Source organism: Chaetodon trifascialis, chromosome 8, assembly GCF_039877785.1.
Source record: "Chaetodon trifascialis isolate fChaTrf1 chromosome 8, fChaTrf1.hap1, whole genome shotgun sequence".
Lineage (NCBI taxonomy): Eukaryota > Metazoa > Chordata > Actinopteri > Chaetodontiformes > Chaetodontidae > Chaetodon > Chaetodon trifascialis.
In genome coordinates, this window is record NC_092063.1 from 23421306 (window position 1) to 23444210 (window position 22905).

The window sequence follows — 22905 nt, forward strand, 5'->3', positions numbered from 1 at the left end:
TTGGGAAAAAATGGAACCCCTTGTGATCAGAAAACAATTTTGTGCACAGACTGAAGCACTGGCAACAGTTAACGGGCAGAAAAGAAGCACAAAAAAGAAACACTCCATAATGAAGGGTGGAAGATGGACTAGTTGGAGAAATCATGTTAAGGTACAGATACATGGAATCCGTCGAGAACACGCCTCAACACACCCGACCCCCGAAAGCTCCAGCTGGTGGGTGACGTTCTGCGAGTTGGGCCATGCTTGGTTCAAATCAAATCAAATCAAACTTTATTTATATGGCACTTTTCATACTTAAAAGCAACACAAAGTGCCTCACAGAGGCTAAAAACAACATAGAAGAAAACCCAGCCCTTCCGCCCTGCTTTTGGCCTTGTAGACCAAAAGCAGTTCCCAGTGTGGAGGGCCCCCCATGAGGAAACGCTGCAACTAAAAACCAAGGGCCCCCATGAGGAAACACCAGAGTTAAAAACCAAGGGACTAAGATATAAACATAAGATAAAATAAAATGAATGAATGAAATAAATAGTAAAACATGTCGTTAAAACATGCAACTAAAATAAGATACAAATAAAGATTAAATATGATAAGAAGCCTGATTAAATGAATAAGAAAAAATCAAACAAATCAATTGAAAGCCTGTTTAAAAAGGTGGGTCTTGAGCCTCTTTTTGAAAACATCAACCATCTCTGCGGCACTGAGGTTCTCCGGCAGGCTGTTCCACAATCGGGAACACATATATAACTAAAAGCCGCCTCCCTGTGTGTTTTAGTTCTTACTTTTGGTATGGTTAAGAGGCCAGTGCCGGAGGACCTCAGGGTCCGTGAGGGTTGATAGGGTAAAAGTAGGTCAGATAAATAAGAAGGCCCGAGACCGTTAAGACATTTAAAAACTAATAAAAGAACCTCAAAATCTATCCTGAAACGTACAGGGAGCCAATGCAGCGATTTTAAAACTGGTGTAATGTGCTCCTGCGCTCTGGTCCTCGTCAGCACTCGTGCGGCTGAATTCTGTAATTATTGAAGATTGGAGATACTCTTTTTGGGAAGACCAGATAGCAGGGAATTACAGTAATCTAAGCGACAAGAGATAAAAGCATGCATCAGCACCTCCGTGCTGGCCTGAGAGAGAAACGGGCAGACTCTGCCTATATTCTTAAGATGGTAAAAACCTATCTTTGTTATTTTTTGAATGTGTGGAATAAAAGTAAGCTCAAAGTCAAAAATCACGCCCAGATTTTTTACAGAATGTGTTGGTTTAAGATCTTGTAGTTTTGGTAAAAGTCTCTCTCTCTGGCCTTCAGGACCAATGACTAAGACCTCTGTTTTGTCCTGGTTGAGCTGAAGGAAATTTTCTGCCATCCATGATTTGATGTCGAAAATGCAGTTAAAAAGGGCATCAATTGGCCCTGTGTAATCAGGACACACAGCAATGTACAGCTGTGTATCATCAGCATAACTATGGAAGCTGATGATGTGCCTCCTGATGAGATCCCTGAGGGGTAGCAAATAGAGATTAAAAAGAGTTGGACCTAAAATTTACCCCTGGGGAACCCCACACTTGATCTCATGGGTTCCTGAGGAACATGCATCCCAACTTACAAAGAAGTGAGGTATGAGACAAACTAGAGACAAACACTGAGAGTGCCTCTGTCTGTTTAATAAAATGTGATGGTCTACTGTATGGAAGGAAGCGGTTAGATCCAGTAGTACCAAGACTGTGAGCTTGTGTTTATCTAAGTTGCACCTGATATCATTTAAAATCTTTAATAAGGCTGTCTCGGTACTGTGGTTCATCCTAAAACCAGACTGATACCTTTCTAAAATGTTCTTTTTGTTTAAAAAGTCATTTACTTGGTTAAAAACCAGTTTTTCTAAAATTTTACTTAAAAAGGTAAGTTGGATAGAGGTCGGTAATTATTAAGAATGTTGGGGTCTAAATTGCTCTTCTTCAGAAGGGGCTTCACCACCGCCGTTTTAAAGGAGGTAGGGAAGACAACCGTCTGAAGAGAGCAATTCACCATGTATAACAGCTGTTCCTCAAAGAGTCCATAGAGTGTTTTAAAAAACGGTGTGGGAATTGGATCCAAAAGGCAGGTTGCAGGGTTTACCTGGGAGAAAACTCAACCAAGTGTCCTTGCATCAACCAGGGCAAAACTTTTCAGTGTTTCCTCAGATAAAACCTGTGATCCAGACGTTTTTGTTTTGGCTGTTCCATTTGCAACATGGCGGCCAACAAACTTTCTCATGTTACAGCTAAACTGTAGTCCATACTAAGCAATGCATTAACAGAATGATTCATATTTTATCAGCACAGCGTCGTTTCACATTTTGATCTGATTATCGAGAGCCTTTCGCAATGTGCCGGATGGGCTCATTTGCATAAAGTTGAGGATGAGTTGTGATTATGCAAATTCCGATCCAGCATTTGATCTGTCAACTTACCATGCTGTACCCATCATGCAAAGCACGACTAGATCTCCTGCTCTCCACAGAAAATGAGTAGGATCCATTGATTAGACATTTGCCAAACGATCCACTGTGCCTGTATCATTGGATCTCCAGGATATAGTGACTTGCACAGACTGATTTGGCTTGCTAATAAGGAATGCTAATGACAAAATGTGGCAAAATGTCATTATATAAAGAGTATAGCCATAATGCAAAACATGATGTGAAAGTAAAACAAAGGATTTGTCAGGTTTCCATTCAAGTACAATTATCTGCTCATGGTATCAATATGTGTACGGCTGACAGCGAGATGTTTACTTTGCTGATTGCAGCCCAGTTCATGTCATGTTTTTGATTAAGCCTTGCCACATGGAACAAAAAGGTGTGAGGTGTCTTGAAGTGAGGGGATCAGTGGTGGCAAAACCCTCACTGACACATCAGTGTTGACTTTGAATTTGCAAATGGGCAAATGCACAACAGAATGTCATTGGCAAATTGGATGGGGAAAATATTGCTAAGAGATGATATGGAAATGAGTCTGTGTGCCGGAGATACTTACTGAAAAAAAAAATGAAAAAGAGAGGGAATTCAAAGGAGAAGCAGTGAATGGAAGGTCACATGACCCTACTTTAAAAACGAGTGACAGAGGGCAAGACAGCAAGGAGCCAAGGGGAGCAGATGGTGCATATTTGATGAGACTGGAAAGGATTCTCCCTTCTTTTTCTACCAATCTGAGTTATGATGTGAATTCATTTTTCTAACATCAGGTACCTGATATAATGAAATCAATTTTATTTATTTATTCTTTAACCTGTACTATTAATTTATTAGTTTGGGTCAGGTATATGGAGCTTGTTTTCCCTTCCTGATTCCATTATAGACAGTGGTTACACTTGTGTGCGCAAGTGTAGAGTATGACACTTTCAATTTCCCTCAACTTTGTTCTCAGGGGTTTGCAGTGAGTTGCCTCTGGACTTCGTCTTAATAAGCCCTCTCCTAGCACTGACTGGAAATCTTAATATTCATTACATTGCATTCCTAACAAAATATGCACATATGGCCTGGCAGACAGGTCAACACAAGTATTGATATTTATATTGGATATCGATATTGGATAACAAAGAATTGCTTAACTTACCTCCCTCCATTCTTTGGTTCCTACAGCCTGCAAATACAACACGACCACTGGAGAGGAAAGAGGAGGAGAGGGAGTCCAAGGGGAAGCATGAGGAAAGAAGAAAAAATAAGAAGAAGCTATTCAGTGATTAATTTTAGTGATTAGCCTGATGTTTTTCTTTGTCTTTTTTTGACACCTTCAGGAACTCGAGATAGTGAAGGGATTTTAAGTGTATTTAATCTAAAATGTAAATAACAAAACAGAAGTACAGTTGAACTTTAGGATAATGACAAGATAAACAATTTATTTTTATTGGGTTCGCTCTCACTTTTTCACCAAGTATACCAACCTGGCAGTGTACGAGTAATCAATCTCTACATTTTTTGCCTTGCAGATATGCTATCACCACCTTCAGCCAGTCCTCTCTCTGGCTATCAATATCTATAATTACAGAAAGGCAGAATTGCTGTGCATGAGGCATAATTCTAAGGAACAAATGAAACATATAGCCTGGGTCTCACTGATAACTTTCCCCCAAAGAAAAACAAATGAATCAATCGATTCAGCAAGTTCCCCAAAACAGCATGTTAAATTGACAAAGCCCCCTAGCAGGTGTAGTAATTATGAGTCCTGTCCACTGGGTGCAAGGGAGGTCCTCAGGTGACATTATTCTCTACAACTGTTGCCATGAAATCCTGTACAGACATTCACGGTCCCCAGAGAATGAATCCTACTGACTTTGGTGATACTCTGACTTTTCCTCCAGGATGTTGACAGGTTTGGTTCAGAGTGAATGACTGTTGGATTGGCATTAAATTTTCCACAGACAGTCATGGTGTCCAATGGATGAGTGTTGTGTTTTTGATCCCCAGTAAATATATTCATTATCCCCAGATGACAAATCTTAATGACTTTTGAGATGCTGCTGACATATATTTCATTTTATGACAAAATATCTTTGGAATTAATGACATCACCAACAGCCTCAACTCATGTTTGCATGTAAAGCTGTTAGCCTTGTAGTTTTGTGAAATAAATGTAGTCACGGTCAGTATTAAGCAAACTTAAAGTATGGGTCCCCTGACTAGCCATTATCTGCACTTCATTGTTTACAAAATCTTATTGTGGTTTGTTCAGCAAACATTCCATTTGTCTTCTGAGGAGAAATTTTGCTTAGAGTACAACTGCATAAATAAGATGGCCCAATTATAACCCACACATTTATCATATTGTCATGTTAGGATCAAACACGTCTCTGTTCCTGCATATGCAAACAAACTAAAGGCTCTTATGGAACGTATAAATAATTGGCCAAGTGTTGCTGTTTGTGTCTCATTGAGCACCATCAGCCATTGTGTGCGTCTGTGAAGTTTAGACATTAGCTCTAATGAACTTTAGACTGTCTGAACGATTAAAACCACATTTTCCCTCCTAATGAGCAATTAACAGAGGAGAGATAACAGAGAAAGGGCAGCAGGCAGTGAACCTTTTGGGCATTGTGTCTTCAGAAGAAAACAATCTTTTCTGTCAGATTGTTAACAATTTACAACGTATACAGTACTGCTTAAAAGGGTTTTGTAAATCTGAGTCTTACAAGTTAATCACTTTTTGTGAAAACATTAGCCTTCAATTACAGAAAACATTCAACGCAAACACACTCCAGAGATGAAATCTGCTTGAATCAAAACCATACCTCATCACCCTCTCTGGCCCAGCATCCAAAATAATGACATTCAAGAGACAGAAAATATGTCTCTTCATCTGAGATGAAATTCAAAGTCAAACCCTTATGTTCCCCAAGGTTGCAGAATAACAGCGCCACAGCCCAACAGTGGGCTCATACTAATCTGCATCAAGGCTACATCAGTGTTGGCTGTATCCGAAGAACCTGGCTGATTGCCTGCTTTATGGGAAGTGACTGAGAGAGGAAAGAGCCCATCTGGTCACCCACAGAGTGGCATAATCACAAGACAATTCGTTGTTACTCTGAACCGTACTCCAACTACAACTCCTGACAATAGTCTGGCTGCAGGATGGGCACGCAGGTAAACATGAGTGAATCACAACTGAACACACATCATATTAAGCTCAACAGTATACAGGAAAGAGAGAAAAAACATGGTATGAATACACAGACTGTCGCCAGCAGTGGCTTAATATTTTAAAAAAGGGCACCTTCACCCCCTCTTTATTGTCCTCATGCCTCCTCATGATGTTGGCACACTGTTTTTACAGTGTGCCAAGAATAGACACACACATACACATTGTGTGCATGAGGATGAAACACTAATTTGACGATGCACATATTACACAGTTTCATTGTTGTGTTAAGAATGCACCTCTTGTGTATAACGACTGCCAACTTTAACAAAAGATATGGAGACAAACATACTTGAACAAAGATAAAGCACAGAAGAACTACTTCACTTTGCTGCCTCCATCACCTCCTTAAAGGGGGAACTGTCACTGTGCAGTATGAAAACACAGTCTCACTGCAGTTGTCATGAAATTTAATGTATAGGATTTGTGAACATGGACACAAACTGCTGTATTTTTGTTGGAAATATCTTTCACGCCTGCACCATGTCCACCATCCCTCTCATTCTGCAGCCCAGTTAGCAATAATAAATATGGAACATCCATTTGGCCGTCAGAATAAAACTTGTTGAGAAAGATTTTAGGAGATGGTTGGTCTTTGGAGAGGTATGCACACCAAAACTAGGTTTAGGAGAACATACGGTTTGGGTTAATATAACTACTTCCTCAAAATAATCCAACATGACTATTCGTTCACTGGGAACCAAACCCTGGTCTCCTTTCTTTGACACATCCATCGACTTCGCTTACCTCCCTACACTGACTTTCTTTCACTTTATACTACATTCATCCTTATTAGTTTGAAAGTCATGCTGATTTATTAAATTAGTCCAAGGTGGCTCGAAACAGTTGAACCACCATGTATGCACATCCCTGCCATCCACTTTTTCACATCTGTTTAACAGACTATTGCAGGATGTAAAGAACATGTAATCTCCAGCATGTGTCCGCATAAATGCAAGCAAAAGAAATTTCAATCCCTTGTACATTAAAATGTCTGTCCCAGTGTGTCAGTGTGTGGCGCATAATTGAAAATGGCAGACTGTACTTTCGGACTCATCCAGCTAATGCAGAGCAAGCTGACAGCAAGAGTCACCTGTGTGAAGGTTTTTCGACTGGGGATTTCTTGCTGCCTGCCTCTTGGATTTGCGCTGCAGGAAAATATAATCAGAGAGGAGGCAGACATAGACAGGATGCCATAAGCTTACTTACAGGCTGAGGGCCCAAGCTGCTCACAGATAGGTGAAACAGAGAGGTGGTCGGGAGGCAGGAGCATGGGGTGGTGGGGGGTGGAGCTGGAAAGGGAGGACTGAAGGAGGACAAAACAGAATGTTAAGAGAAGGACAGGGAGGAAAGGTAGAATATGAATAATAGAGAAATTGAGATGGACAAGGATTATGGAAAAAGATTTAGAAAGGGGTGATGAGATGAGATGTATAGACGATTGTTTGGCAAATAGAAGTGGAGAAATAACCTCAGTCTAACATAGTCAGGTGATTTTAGATATCACCTGGAGAATATAGGGTGAGTTTGGCTCTCAGAAATCCCTCACAGATACACCTCTCACACAGCAATTTAGGTGAGGCAGAGTGGGCACAGAGCTCCCCACTAATCTATTGATCTCCTGCCAAGAGAGGGATAAGGCAAGAGAGCCCCACACCTGAGGAGGCCAATTCTTGAACCTCAGTGGAGCAGCTATGACAAAGCTGCATGGTAGGGTGCCAATTGGGAGATGTGTTTTCTGTGAAAATTCAGCCTTCTCATGAACCTAAATTACAAAGTGGTCCTGCATTAGTGAAGAGCACCCCATCACTTTCAATGAAGATGCCAAGGATTCCCCCTGATTTTCATATTCAAGTCGCGTTGGGTGTAGATGCTCCTTTGCCAAAAACTTAGACAACAAGTTATAAATTCAATTCATTCATCTTATAAAGTCGATCTTGTGCTAGCAAACAGTTGCCTTTTTACACATACACACAAAGAGCAATATTATCATTCATTTGAGGAATTGAAGTCCACCTCAGGAATTTAAAGGTTCTATGTATGAGAATGTGAACATTAATATTGCAGCAAACAGCTGTTTGCTATGTTAAAATATGTTGGAGTAATGGCATCTTGAGCAGAGAATCAAGTCACACTCCCTCTGTGAAAACCAATATTCTAATTAACAAAATATTAGTCAAGTTGTAATGCTATGTCCCCTGGCTTGCCTACTGTACTTACCTCGCCACTTGACATTGTTCACAAAAGGGTAACTTTCTGTTATTTATCTTGTGTGTTCTGGGGCCTCTGGAGGTGTGGCTGACATGCCAGTTTTTATGATCAGAGAGGCTGGTACTCTACTGTGACATCTAATGACTGATAATCTCATATTTAGAATCTCTGCATCCAATATTTTTAGCTCTGTTTTGATCTCCACCATCTCCTGACAGACATATCCAGCTCTTAAGCTGCTGAAAGCTCCACTACATTCACCAACTAGTCACTGACTTTGTCTGCTGTTTGGTATTAAGCAGGAAGCTCACAGTGAGATTTCAGAGCAGTGCCACTGAAAACAAATATAACAGTAGAGCTAAAGGCCAGAAAAATGTGGGAAAACTGGGAGGCTTGGCTCCATTCTTTACACCAGTTAGGCTAATCGCTTTCAACTTCAGCTCTGTATTTAACACACACACACACACACACACATTTTTTAAAAATAGCTTCTTAAATGAATATGGCCATTAAATGCTGTAGGTGTCGGGCGGATGGACAAGAAAGTACGAATCAGCAGGGGCCGTTCATTCTTTCCTCAGATCTCATTAGGAGACCTTTGGGATAAGTAGAGACCAGTGACCTTTATTTAGATGGTATGGCTCTGGCCTTGCTTTTATTTACTTGTGCTGCAGAGCCTTCTTGAAATTATAATTGATCTGCGTATATACTATGCACTTACATCTTCCTATAGTTCCAGAGAAATTTGCAGTATTATATATCTGCAGTACATGTAAAAAACGCTTATTTCTAAATCACATGAAACAAGCATAATCATATATTTCAGGTATCAAAATAAAATCTTCCGGATGAGTCATTTTAAAACCACAGCTGGCACCAAAACGGATTTTCAGAACAGGATGAGGAACAAACTCTCAAAACTAAAACCATACCTGCTGTGCTATAACAAAACATTCACTCCTACCTGCTAGTGAGTCATAATCCTCAAGCAGATACAACAAAATGAATGTACAGGAAGTAACACATGGTGTATAGAATTTAATGAACATGACTCACTGACTTTGCAATGAGAGATTGCAAGGAATAATCATGCACAGTTGTGTGTATTGAATCAATGAGTCAACAAATTAATTAATATTTTTTTAATACTCCTGGATTGGTGGGAGCAGATAGGCCATCTCTCCTACTGATTTTAATGGAGTGAAACACCCATGCATGTGGCTGAAAACTGTCAGTACTCCACCAGTAAATGATGTTACATAAGAGAAGTGGGATGTTTCATATGGGAGCCTGATAGCAGTTTAGATGGTGGTGGATAGAAATAAAAGAGCCAGATAAATTGTGCAAGAAGTGTGTAGCTTCAGGAGCTGCACAGTGAGAACATGGAGCAGCTAAAAGATTTCCTCAGTTTTCCTAAAGTGTTCTCAAACTTTCAAAGAGTCAGTGAGCCAGTGTCATCAGAAGTTTCTTTTATTACTTTGGATGGAAATGATATCAAAGTAATATCAAATTTGAATAGGAATTGGAGCCCAAAATTAAGCTTTTTGAAGTGCAAAATGGTCATTTCAGTGACAGAAAAGCTGTGCCAAACACAAAGAATAGCTATTGGGAAAGAGAAGAAAAATGCCTCATGAATTCCATTATTTTCATCTTGGTCCAAAAATATATATCACACATATCACACAGATGCATTTGTCTCTGACCAAATGACAGAACAGCCCATAATCTCTTCAGAGATTTCATTTTTTCTTACTACTGCAGTTCAAATGGAGAGGAATTCCACTCCCTCTAGGAAATGCATGAGAGCCGTTTGCATCTCTCCAAGGGCAACGTCAGTGTGGTTGAGGTCACACATGCCTAGAATATGTTAAAACCCAGTCAAGACCGGACTGAATAAAGCTGTGCAAAGGGTCAGCATGCAACAGACAAACAGCAAGGCAGAGCATCATGGATGAAAAGAGCTGTGTTTCCAAATGAAACATCCATCATTTAAAAAAGTGACACCTACTCTAAAGCACTGAGTGACAGCATTAATTAGTACACAACATGCAGGAATACTTTCCAAAAGGGCTTACGTAACTCCAGTCCTTGGTGAACAACATATCAGTGTAAAATCAAGCAGTGATTGATTGATCGTTATTCTTCATGATGATGTCAAGATCACTTGGTCAGTGGTAAGTCCAAGTCCAGATGTGTTTGAGAGGGCAGAAAAATGTATTTGCATTTAATGAGAACGTTTTTAACCTTGTCAACACATCCACATGGTGCTTTTTATGTATTACAAAAAATATCATGAGCAAAATAAGCAGTCAACATCATGCAGAAGCATTTCCACCTTGGAACTGCAGTGAACCAATAACAGGCTCACAAACAGATCCAGACGGCCAGGGTTTCATACATAACATACTTAAGAAACCAATCCTATCAACTTGAGTGGTGGGGCTCCAGTGAAAGAGAGGTATCCAAAGAGAAGCAAAGGAAAGTAGAAAAGTTTATTCATGTAGCACCAGTCACAAAGTCCTTCACAGACAAAGAGATAAAATCAAATAGAAACTAATAAATAAAACAAAGATAAGACACCAGATAGAATGTACAAAGTGAACACATGCCACAACCACATGCTACCGAAATGCTTGTCTGAACACATGGGGTTTTAGCTGCTTAAAAGAGTCTGCAGAGACCAAAGACCAAGCTTATTGGTAGACTATTCCAAAGGACGCTACCAACTGGAGAGCACTATCTCTCTAAAAAAGTGTCTGAGGTAAACTTAGAAAACCCTGGGTATAAGACCTAGTAGCTCATGGATTGGGGTTCATGATTAGGAGATGTGTGTACTCAGAGATTATATTTACATACTTTGTAAAGTAGAATTAGTGAGAACCAGAATTCCAAAATTAATTCTAAAATTAAAATATTAAAATATCTGGGCACACACCCTGATAAAAAAAGAGCAGTTTATAATATTATGTCGGGACAGATGAAGTTAAAAAGCTTTAAAGACAGAGAGGTTGGTGAGACATCTAGCAGGCTCAAGTTTGGTTTCATTTGTCTGAACGCAGTTGCAATATCATCCATGGACACAGGGCAGAGGGAGTCGAAGATGGATGGATTTGGGGAAACAATGGTGGGTGGACTGGATGCTGGTGAGATGTTTGACATTTATAACCTTGTCTATGAAATAATCAAGAAAGTTGTCACAGTCACGGTTCAAGAAGATTGATCATTTTCGAGTGCTGGTGGGGACAATGTAGTCTATGGTATCAAACAGGACTTTACGATTTCTCTTGCTGTAAAATATTAGATTAGAGAAAGATTTCTGAGCTTTCATGGTGGTGCATTTTTAGAAGGGACCTTTGTATGTTTCACAGCTATCCAGCACCAATGAGCAGTGATTGTAGATGATTGGACTAAAGTGTCCACATTTCCTGAGGGAAATATCTGGCTCTGAAGACACTAAATGTTCCCCAGTTAGTCTCCAACTGTGTCTGCTGTTTGGTGCTGATCAGGGTGTGTACAGTGGGTTTATCAGAGGTTTTTCATTGCAAACAAAACAAATATGGAAATGTTTTCTCCTGGATTTATATATATAAATGTATATCAGTCTAGTAGTAACATGATTGATTTTTAATTCTAGGAGAATATCAAGTGAAAATAAAATCATTGAATAATTTTTTTTTCTTTTGATCAGCCCTGAGTAGTGATTGCATTATTTCTCAGACTAATACTGTCCAAGCAACTTTTGAATCAGGTACAGCAGCCTCTATGTTACATGACAGGCAAAACCCACGGCAAAGAAATTCTCAAATCACTCGCCTGTGCTTGTAAACCATGGGTGTATAGTAATAATTGATGCCAACTTACATGAACATAACACATTAATGAACTCCTTACATCTCTCCTCACTCTCATCTCAATTTTGGCAGCCAGACAGTCAGATGACACTGTTTAAAAAGATTAAGATTAGATTAGTAAGCAAATCACATTTCATATGGGGTACTGAGAAGTACGTCAAGACACATCAGGTGCAACTGGAAAATCTGGCTTTTGAGAGTGGTGAGACTGAACCAAAAAAGTTCAGGGGCATAAAACCAAAACAATGAGCTGAATGAGGCTAAAACTCTCCATGTATCTGAGGGGAGCTGCAGAGTTTGATGCTAAATGAGTGTGGGTTTGTAGCTATAAAAGACCCCTTTCAGATTACACATAGTAATTTGAGGTGTTGTTGATGTAAAAATATTGATTATTGTAGCTTTAAAAACATTTGTGCTTTATTAAAAAGGCAGGAAAGGCAAAAAAGAAAAAAAAAAAAAAAAAACATAGGTGAAACTGGGGGGCAAAATGAGACAAGTCCAAGATCAAGAAGGGATTTGAGTGCTGCAAGAGGGAAAAACACCTGCACTGTAAACCAGCTTCAAAGTAAAAGTAAAAAGAACTGAGAACTTTCTTGCTTGCAAAGAAGAAGAAGAGCTCTGAACTGGAAAAACGTTGCCTCTCATATCTTTGCCTGCTGCTCTCTATGCTTCTATTTATTCATGTCCATCCTTTGAAAGCCAGCCTCTTAGTTCTTCACTTCAGCCAGAAACATTGATTGCAAAGTTATACATCCTCCACGTGTGGGTGGATACAGAGGAGCATCAGGTAATTTGATGGTGGAGTAAAAGAAACTCAAATCTAATTTACACAATGACCAGGGCAGGTGATACAATATCCCCAAGGACAAACTCTGAGTCATCTATAAATTAGATAAGGAGAAGTGCTTCACAGCCTTGCTTTGATATCTTGGCACATTCTTGTGCAAAGCTGCAACAAACACATGCAATGGACGCACACATACTGTTGGCTTAAAACCGTGAGCAAGAGGTGATGACTAAAACTCAAAAGAAGGAAAAATAGCAGGAGAAGATACTTTATATAATTTTTCCCTTTGCATTCTTAAAGAGACATCGATGACACCCTCAGGTCTTAGAAACCAAAACGTAATTCAGTATTGCACTGAAATGAGAGCGAATATCACCAACAGCATCACCGAGCACCTTCATTGATCATCTGATATGAAGTAGCATCAATCAAAATGCAGAAGCCTTCGGGTTTTGTCTGTAATTTGCTCTTTCTTTCTTTTTTGTATGTGTCCCAAAAGTTCAATCATGTGCGTCCTTGTTTCCAAATTTGTGTTGTTATTCTTCTTGCATTGCCTGTACTGTTGATCCGTCATGGATCACTGACATGACATGACATGATACCTGACTTAGTCCATCGTTGCTTCCCGTAGGCCAGTGTTTCTCAATTCCGGTCCTCGGGCCCCACTGCCCTGCATGTTTTAGATGTTTCCTGCTCCACCACACCTGATTCAAAGGATGAACTCGTCATCAAGCTCTACAGTGGCCTGATAACAAGCCACTCATTTGAATCAGGTGTGTTGGAGCAGAAAAACATGCAGGGCAGGGGGCCCGAGGACCGGAATTGAGAAACACTGCCGTAGGCTATTCTTCTCAGGGGCTCAACTCTCTGTTTGCTCTGGAGTGTGAAGGTTCATTCTTGAGCTTGGGAACAGCTCGTGCTGCTGAGGACTATATATTCTTTTTGTAATTAATTGAATAATATTGTCAGAAAAAAAGCGATCATTTTTTTCCGGAACCCAAGGGGACACTCACTGACAAAGACCAAAGTATTCAAGTTCTGGTGATATAAAAATGAGCAGCTGTAGTGTCACCACCCAAAAGAAATGGCAGTAGATGTTGTGTTTTAAGATGATCTGTAGTCAGGATTTTATTCAAGAAAGGTGAAGCTTTTAACAATAATATGAATGAAACTGAGGCAGAAATGAAGCCCCAGAACAACTGAAACATAAAGTAAAAATGTCTTCTTTTTTTCTTTTCTGAAAGCCAAAATTACACTTTACAGGTGTCAGTTATGTAAAGTAACAATGATTTAACGTAATAATTATTTTCAATAGCACTGATAGTAGAACGTTTCACTTCATTGCTTACAACACTGAAAACTATGGAGTGTCTATAGATAGAAGTGAACAAAGGAGAAACAGCCTCATCCTGTTCTCATGTCATATCAGATATCATGCCACATTATGACAGGCAGCATTCGTGTCAACATCCAAGTCCTAACTATGAAAGGGAAACTGTTTTTTCTAAAAATCTCTCAACAATATAGGCTTGTTGACACTCACTTAGCTTCTGTAAATGCTGTATTTCTGTACAGCCTTAGTGATGGCATGAATGCTCACAGGACATTAACATGGGAATCGTTTTCCATCCGTTCCACACAATGTGAATCACCAGCAATTAACTGGAACGTATCACCTGCTCAGGTAAGAGAGGGGTGCACAAGACAGAAGCAAGCAATTAAAGAGTGCTTCACCATTTAAACCGTTGCAACTTTGACAGAATGTCCTCTGCTGCAGAGCAGTTTTGCTCTTCATCACACAACCTGACGAAGCTCAGGCTACGTTTACACTTAGGGAAAAGGCATATGTTTTCATGCAGTTTGGTCTCTTGTTTACACACAAACAGAGTTTTTTTTAATGGAAAACAATCATTTTTAAATACTCCGGCCAAAGTGGAGATTTCTGAAAACGCTGGTTATGTGTTGGCGTGTGAACAGGGTTAAACAGCGTTTTAGGTTCTGAAATGTCACAACATGCAACTGAACATCATGTGAGCGACCTATGTTTACACTCGCCATTGGTTTGGCATAGGTATGATGCGCTCGACGGCGTATTTATCCAGGTTCATGTAAATGACAACATTTTTGAAAACGATGTTGTGTGCACGATGTTATTTTTGAAAACGGAATAATATCTGTTTTCCAAAATACCCTATTACGTGTAAACGTAGGCTCAGTCACTCACCGCTCAGAGGACCTGATGGTGCTCACTTGTTTTCACTTTCACTAATTGAGCAGATGAGCTGCCCAAACATCACAGGCAGAGTAAAGACAGGAGACATCATGCACAGCACAGGCTGGCTGAATACTTGGATCACGGGAACACAGTGGACCACAAACACAACCAGATTAATGGAAACACTGGTCTGAAATTTATGATATCCACACCTTTTAGAAGCTGGAATCAGAGTAATTGTATTTACATTCACCAGTTTTTATGTGCATTTTCAGTTTGCACATAAAAAACCAAAGTGGAAATGCCAGAAATAAAAAAAAATAGTAGTAATATCACAAAAAGTTTTTATGCCAGGCTGAGGCAGAAACATTTGTGTATTGATAATGGAAACAGACAAAAATGATGATCTTTCAAATCTTCCCTCCCTGCTAGAATGAAGGCAGGTTTAAGGCACTTCCATTTTAAAACTCTGTCCACGATTAAAATATGTCTGTTGTTGATGAATGCGATGCTATTATCTCTTTTTCTTTTTTTTTCTTCAAATAATCCCACCTTTCTCCTTCTATAAATTAACTGTCATGAATGCTCACCCGATGGAGAAAACTACATCTTCCTGACTGAGTCACCTTGTTACCAAATCACTGACTCCCTGTGTGCCTCTCTGATGCATGTTACATTCCCCCACACAGGTGAATGCAATAAAATGTGTCAATGTGCGCTATATTAATTCCTAAGGCTCTGTGGGTCTCAGCCCCCCCAACCACTGCTGCTCCTCCCTTGTACTATTCACTGCTGAATCTGGGGACCAGCAGCCAATCACACTCCATCTGGGGTTCTAAAAATGCTGAGGACGTGTACGCCCCTTGGCTACTATTACTGCCTACTTACACTCAGCGTGTGAGCTATGTGTCAGGACTCAGTCCATAGCTCTTTTATATGTTGTTGTCAGATTAATGTCAGTAACCTCTTCATTATATTAACTTTAAATTACTTTTAGTAAGGTTTATGTTTAGGATTGTAACTTCTCCCTTTGGGTTGTTGATACACCATTATAGTTTTATTTCTATTCAGGAGTGGTTATTTTGGCCAGGCCTCTCTGAGGTTACATTTAATCTTCCATATCTGCCAACAAAAGATTTAAGCACTGAACAAATGAACTCATCAAGTTTTATGTTATTCTCCTCTATTCCTGTGAAGTTACTATATTTAGCATTCACACAATCAGCAGACTATGGTAATTCCTGCTATACAAGTAGCTCTGATTAAGCATGCATAATTTGATTAAATCTGATTACATGAGAAGTGGAAAAGAATGACTGATTGAGTAGGTCCATCTCCTCTCTCATATATGGCAGTCACACTGTTAATTACTTCCTCCCTGCTGTAAACGTCCCATCACTGCCATGGCATTTGCTCCCACGTAGCTTTGCTGCCACATATAACAGCTGAGCTTCGACAGTCAGACAGACTGAATGCAAACAGCAGGGAGCAGCTGTGACCATAAACATATCAGTTAACTGAAGGTTTAAGAGTGTCTGGTCCGGCTTGTGAAAACACCTGCAGATAAGTGTACTTACAAACATGTCCGGACAACACTTAAGTGGATACGATAACAGCGGTCTACATTTTGTTGTCATTTTCATACAAGGACATCAAGGATTAATGGTCTGTTGCAGCGCAGATACTGTTATTTCCAAGATGTTAGTGAACATGTTGTCAGGTAAGATGTTGTTAGCCTGTCAATCACTTCAGCTTCCTATGACAGCCTCAGTTTGAAAGTTATTGTTTGCTTGTTCGAGCCAGTTCGGTCAGACTGTGGTTCACGAGGTAATGCAAAAGGACACACTTTAGATCACTATGCTGTATGAACCCTCAGAAGGGTTAAAAGCTCAATGGGGGCTCCCAGGACCCAAAAAAGTTAACATAAAAATGGACTCAGGTTGATGTTAAAATTAAAACTATGCCCTATCCCGCTGAAATGGTCACCTCTTTGAATGACTTCATAGTTGGTGCTCACAATTACATATAGGTACTGAAGCGCCCAAGTACCCATCATGCCTATTCATGAGGACATTGTGGTGTATTACAGTTAAATTTGAGCCAGGTTCAATGAGGTGCCCCTGCATTTTTTAATTGGAAATCACTGTGTTAGCACTAACACATTGGTCTCGCTGATCTTAGTTTGTATGTGTGAGGCTAAGGATCACCAAGTAAAGACGTTTCAGCAACTACTGGAATACTAATAGTGATTATAATTAAGTTAATAAGCCTTAATTAGTGTGCATATGTATGAATGCACTGGAACTACAGGCTACTTAGCATTCAAATGAAACCAAGAGAAACAAGATGGCTTATCTTAAAGTTAACTGTTACCTATTGCATGTCCAAATGTCCTGTATAAAACCACCATACCTGCCACTGTGCAGCATCCAAGTACCAACTCCAGCTCTAAGCCAGCATCTTGGTCAAGGTCACTACCTGGCTGCAAGTCAAATAAGTTACAATTGGTAACCGAGTCTCTCCTAGTTACATCTTCCAGCTGTGGTGCATACAGCAACAGGCAGCTCCAAGCACTATTCACCACATCTGTTTATGTTGTCTGGACTGAGGAAAGGCTCATGCCCCACTTCTCCCCGTCTGCACTGGTTGGAGCCCAGTAGCTCCTCAGGCTGCCCTCACATCTGTGGCCAGTCGCAGACATCATCACTCAAGCCTCAACACCAGCCTGAGTGAGGCGTTAGACAGCTGTGCTCTCCAGCTGTGATTTGTGTAACTCATTTAAAGCCCGACTCTCTGGCTGATTTGGGGTAACATTTGTCAGAGGAAGTTGTGCCCACGGGCTCTCAAAGGTAATGCACTGCTGCTCTGTTCAGCGGCTGCTAGACATGTTTGAGTTGATAAAGGCAGAAAGCTTTAGCGTCAGAGGGGCAAAATGGATAAATACTTAAAATTTGTAACAGAGCAGTTTGGATTGCCAGGTGGTGAAAATGCACTCTTTGTAATTTTCTATTTATGGCTCTCTGGCTTTTTGTAGTCTTTTTGGAGGGACAAATGCACTCAGTTGGAAATATTACAACAACAAGACTATCTGATTGTGATCAGAGACAGCACCTCAAAACATCTCCAAGGCTAAAAATGACTGTTTCATGATGCATTTTATCATAGCTGGACCTGACAGTAGATTTCTTCCTTATCAGAACTCTTGAGAAGTGCATTAATTGATCCTTTGGAACAGGAAGCTAAGTTTGATTAGCTATGTTTTACAGTTCCATGAAAAAACTGAAGCACTGCACTAACATCATCTGTCTCACTCTCTAACTAACACTTTCATAGCCCCTGCTGTGTTTATTTTGTCTTTTAACTGCCTTCCTCTGCTTTGTATGTTTTATTCCTTCATTTTCTTCACCAGGCAAGATTTTGTATTTTGACAATGAAATACATCTCTGAACTTCTCTGTGTTGTTTATTGTTGTTTATTGGTGGTAACAGTAAGACTACTTCCTGCCAAAAGATGATTGGCAGTGAAGCATCAGAATCATGAAAAATAATAACAAATTGTTATAAGCTAAAATACTGTGCCATGGGGTAAATTTGTATGCAGCATCTGCCTTTGCAAACTTTTTATCAGGCTGCACTCCTGTCTTATCTGTCAGCTCTGACTTGCTGTGAATGTCCCAGCAGCATTGGACAAAAAAGCACAGAACCCCCTCACACAAAGATAGCATAACATAAGTAAGATTAGAGTATACTGTAAGAAATTCCTGCTGTTTACCTGCTGCACAGGTCATGAGTACAGAGCATCCCTCATTCTGGTTATATTAATAATGCTAACATGTATGAAAAAATCCTGTGTTGTGTTGTGTCGCTTTGTCAAGATTTTCAAACAAGCAGGAATTATGAGGCCCAGGAAACATATTTCATTATGATTAAAACAGATTGAGGTGAGATTACAAATGAACAACTGGTATAATTTGATCACATGCAGAATTTTGCTGGCATGTACTCATAGTATGTAAGTGATGGTAAGTGATACTCTTCAGTGTCTACGTTCCATGATCATAATTAATAATCTCTTATCCTTTATTGTTGACAATGTTAATGTCTTAGTTAAAGTCTCCGCATGTACACATGTTGCTGGTTTTCCTGAAGACATCACTCTGGTCTTAATTTGTTTCCTAGAATTTAGGTTGAAGGATCCAAATTGAATTATGTGGTTAGTGTAACTCAATTGGGACCATACACAGCTCTGACACCTGGTTAACAGCTGCAGTTTCACATCCTGCATTGAAGAAATATGGTCACTAAATAACAATAAATTGCAACACCCTTGTGCATACGAGAGGTAAATGGCTACAGGTTGTTGTGGAATTCATTCCAACACTACAGTGCTAGCATGTGCAGTTTCAGAGGAAGGCTTCTTAATCCTTGAATTGTCGTCCAGCTCCTTCCTTTAATTCCCATCCCTGTTTCCTACTGCGCAACATAACAACACTCAGCCACCCTCAGGTCCTGACCTTTCCTCAACCTTGATTTCAGCCCCCCTCACTTTTGTATTTTATCAGCGGAGTTGTCACCCATTCATAGCTCCAAGGAAGAATACTGGTGTACAAAAAACTTCAATTCAGTTCAATCAGGAAGAATATCTTATACACACACACACACACACACACACACACACACACACACACACACACACACACACACACACGCATCCCCTCTTCTCTCGCTTCACCATATCTGCACGTTGAAGTCTTTCAGTTAAACCAACCAGATTTTGTCCAGATCTGCCAACCATATTGTTGCTGTCAAACTTCAGATCTGTTCTCCTCTCTGCTGCTGCCAGCTGTCACTGCAGTGTGAATCCTCCCGACCGTCCTCCACTCCATTCCCCTCCAGTTTCATCACTTCTCGCGCCCAGGTCTGTGCTCACCTTAAGCCTGATTCTCTTCACATCCATTCAGGTCTCAGCCATTCCTCTCATCCCATCACCACCACCAGTTGTGTAGAGTATCCTACACTACTCATGGCTTCACTGCCCCCTTAAAGTATAATACTTTTCATATTTTCCATCTTTATTGTGCACATATACATAAGGCATTTGTTCACCATTAATGAAGTCTCTCTCCTGATTGAAATAAACAAGTATCACCCCTTTTTTTATAAATACATACTGTAAATATAGCATTGATGTTGAGCTCAGTAGCCAATGAAGTAGTTTATTATCTCATGTAATGACCAACAAAACAAACATGTTCTGCCATGACCAGCATCTCAGATGGAAAAGAGTTCATACATACCAGGATCTGACTTGGAGAATGTATCCACATCCAGCAGACTCCTGTGGAAACAGCAACAGTTCAGGTCAGAAAAACAAATTTGGTTACAAAAGCTTAGATCATTTATGATGATGTCTATGTAAAGAGGCCACATTAACACAATTTAAACTGAGAATAAATGCAATCTGTATTGAATAATTAAGTTTTTTTTTTTTTTTTTTCTTGCAGCATTGTGAAAACAGTATTTTGGATAAAATTTAAGTGTTCTACAGCTCATTATGAGGGAGCATGTATAGGACCATTTAATTTATTTAGACCCCTTTTATTAGACTATTTAGTCCCACACATAATGGTCCAATAAACCATAACTTGTTGGTTTTACACTGGCCAGTAGCCAGATTTTGTTACCTTTGGAGAGAGCCAGGCTAGCTGTTTCTGTCTTTATCTTAAGCTAAACTAACCAGCTGCTGGCTGTGGTGTTTGCCATTACGCAACAAAAGACCTTACAATAAAAAATAAGCAAAGCAAAAAGGGTGAAAAAATACAATTATAAAATAATGTAGTGCAAAACCAAGGTGACTCACATAATTCAACGTGTGAAATATAATTGTTTTAAATCTTTAGAGTGAAATGAAAACACAAAGAACTTCACCGTCTGTCTCCCTGTCTGAGCTCAGTACCCCTCCTCGGTTTGGGCTGTCTAACTCAGGTGTCTGGCCACTTCAAGACCAGCTGATCTCAGGAGTACAAGAGCAACAGCCATTCATTATTCAGGAGTGGATTGGAAGGACAGTCAGCACACTGCCAGGCAGCCTGACAGTCTACTAAACCTTGACTGAGTTTTACTGCTCCGTCAGTTAGTCAGCCAACCAGTCGGTAAGCAGAGCAGCCAACCATTCAGCTCAGGCAGCCTGCCAGCTAACACTCACTTCAGGTATATATGAATGCTGTTTATTTGTTTCAGGGTTATAAAATCAATACCAATCATATATTTCTGTGTATTATTATTGTGACTGGCACTGTGTCATATTTTATACATTTTGTGTTAGAATTTATGAACCTTCATCATGCAGTAGACCATCTATAATCTGATGTTTTACGGTCCCACACAAGCAACCCAGCTACAACATCACAAATGAACCATGCGTGGCTGTGAATATCAATGGTAATCTTTTGGATCAGTCTGGACTTGGAGAAATCAAGAGAGACTAAAGGATTTTCAAAGGCTGTGATGCACATTGGAGGCAGCTGATTTACCTGAGAGTAAAGGGCATCAGAGCAGAAAAGGTCACAGATAGATGGAACCCCCTCTTTTAAGATGTTTTTATCCTTTGATTTACACAAATGCATTAAACAATTACCTGTAAAATCTGAAATGGGGTTTGTTTTAAGAGGTGTGGAGGCATATTAAGGAATAATCTCAGCAGAAGCTATCAGTGTTACATCAGAAGATTCCCCACACATGTCCGCAGTTAACTTTGATGCCGCTTGTTAATCTGAATGTCATCTCAGACAGATGCCCACGCTGCAGGTGACATGACAGACTTTAAATCTCGAAACTGGATTACATGTGTGTGTGTTTGGATAAGAGTTATTTGACCTTACCGGCACGACACGGTAACTTCTATTTTAGTTGCAGGGACTCTGGTGTTGAGAGGATCGAATTCCCCTATTGATGCCATCATCTCGACTCACAACGCTAATGGGCATCCGCAAAGACAGAAGATGAGATCACTCACAGCGGGATCGTGGTTGCAGTAAATCCATTGTCGAGATATTCCTCTTCTTCTCCTGGTTTTGTTTTTCTTTCGCTTGTGGAGCAGAGAACAGCGGAGGAGGGAGAGAGAGAGGGAGAGAGGGAGGCAGCGAAAGTTGGGAGGCAGATTTAAAGTTCATTCATCCTTCATGCGTTCACGGTGCGCTCCATGCGTCTGTCCGGTGCTGAGGAGGGAGAGGAGGAGGAGAGCGCAGCCAACCGGAGGTGGTGCCAGCAACAACACGGCGCTCCCCTCCCTCCCTCATCCCTCCCTCATCCCTCCCTCTGTGTGTCATTTATTCACCCACATTTAGTCACCTGTTCCTGAGGCGATGAGCGCAGGGATTCACTGAGTGCTTCTCAAGGTTTAAACGGACAAAATGAGCCAACGTTAGAGATACGTGACCAAGAAAAGCCTGGAAACCTTTCTTAAAAGCTGCTTTTCTCTGGGTGAAATGTCTTCTTCTGTCCTTTTTCATAATGTGTATTTTCAGGTGTGATTTCAGGTATGCAGTCAAGTCATTTCAGCTGTCAGATGCGCGCAGATTCGTTTGTTACTGACTCACTGCTCATCTGAGCTGACTGTATGTTGTTTCATGTAAACAGATGCACTAACTCAGACTTTTCTGTGCAGGCATAGAAAAAGCATCAATGGCATGTCAGTAGAGTAGCTGTTGACTGATGAAAACATCGCAGTGACTTCATCATTTATTGATGTGAGCAACAAGAAGTCATGATACTTCCTGTTATTTAATTCATGAATTAAATCATGAGTATTAGTCAAGCATCTCGAAAGTGTGTGTCCTTATTATAAAGTGACACTACAGGTGCTAGTTTGCAATGTAAGCCAGTGTTTGAAGTGATTATTGTGACATACAGTGTCAGCGTCGTTGATTAGACATTTTGAAAATGTATTTTCCATTTATTTATTTATTTATTTATTTTAAATAAAAGACTTGACCCTGAAAACATGATTTCTTCCCTGTTTTATTGCTCGCTCTATTTTTAAGGCTAGTTTGGTTGGTGTGCCACTCCAACCAAACCAAATGACCTTTGGCGGGAACAAGCTAACGTGAAGGAAAATGTCAACAAAGTGTGCCATGGACACAGAGTATACCAAGATGTCACAAAAATGGGAAA

At 40.1% G+C, this 22905-nt stretch overlaps 1 protein-coding gene across 1 annotated transcript in view; it reads right to left on the reverse strand.

Annotated features, from left to right (window-relative positions):
- The window catches only part of LOC139334601 (copine-9-like), a 75112-nt gene extending 53185 nt beyond the window's left edge, over positions 1-21927 (reverse strand). Inside the window, exons 1-3 of the mRNA XM_070967585.1 lie at positions 21615-21927; positions 20031-20071; positions 3592-3638 (exon numbers count right to left, since the gene is read on the reverse strand). Of these exons, the coding sequence (XP_070823686.1) occupies positions 3592-3638; positions 20031-20071; positions 21615-21694 (168 nt within the window). The 5' untranslated portion in view covers positions 21695-21927. The remainder of the gene's footprint in view (positions 1-3591; positions 3639-20030; positions 20072-21614) is intronic.
- Positions 21928-22905: the final 978 nt, after the last annotated feature.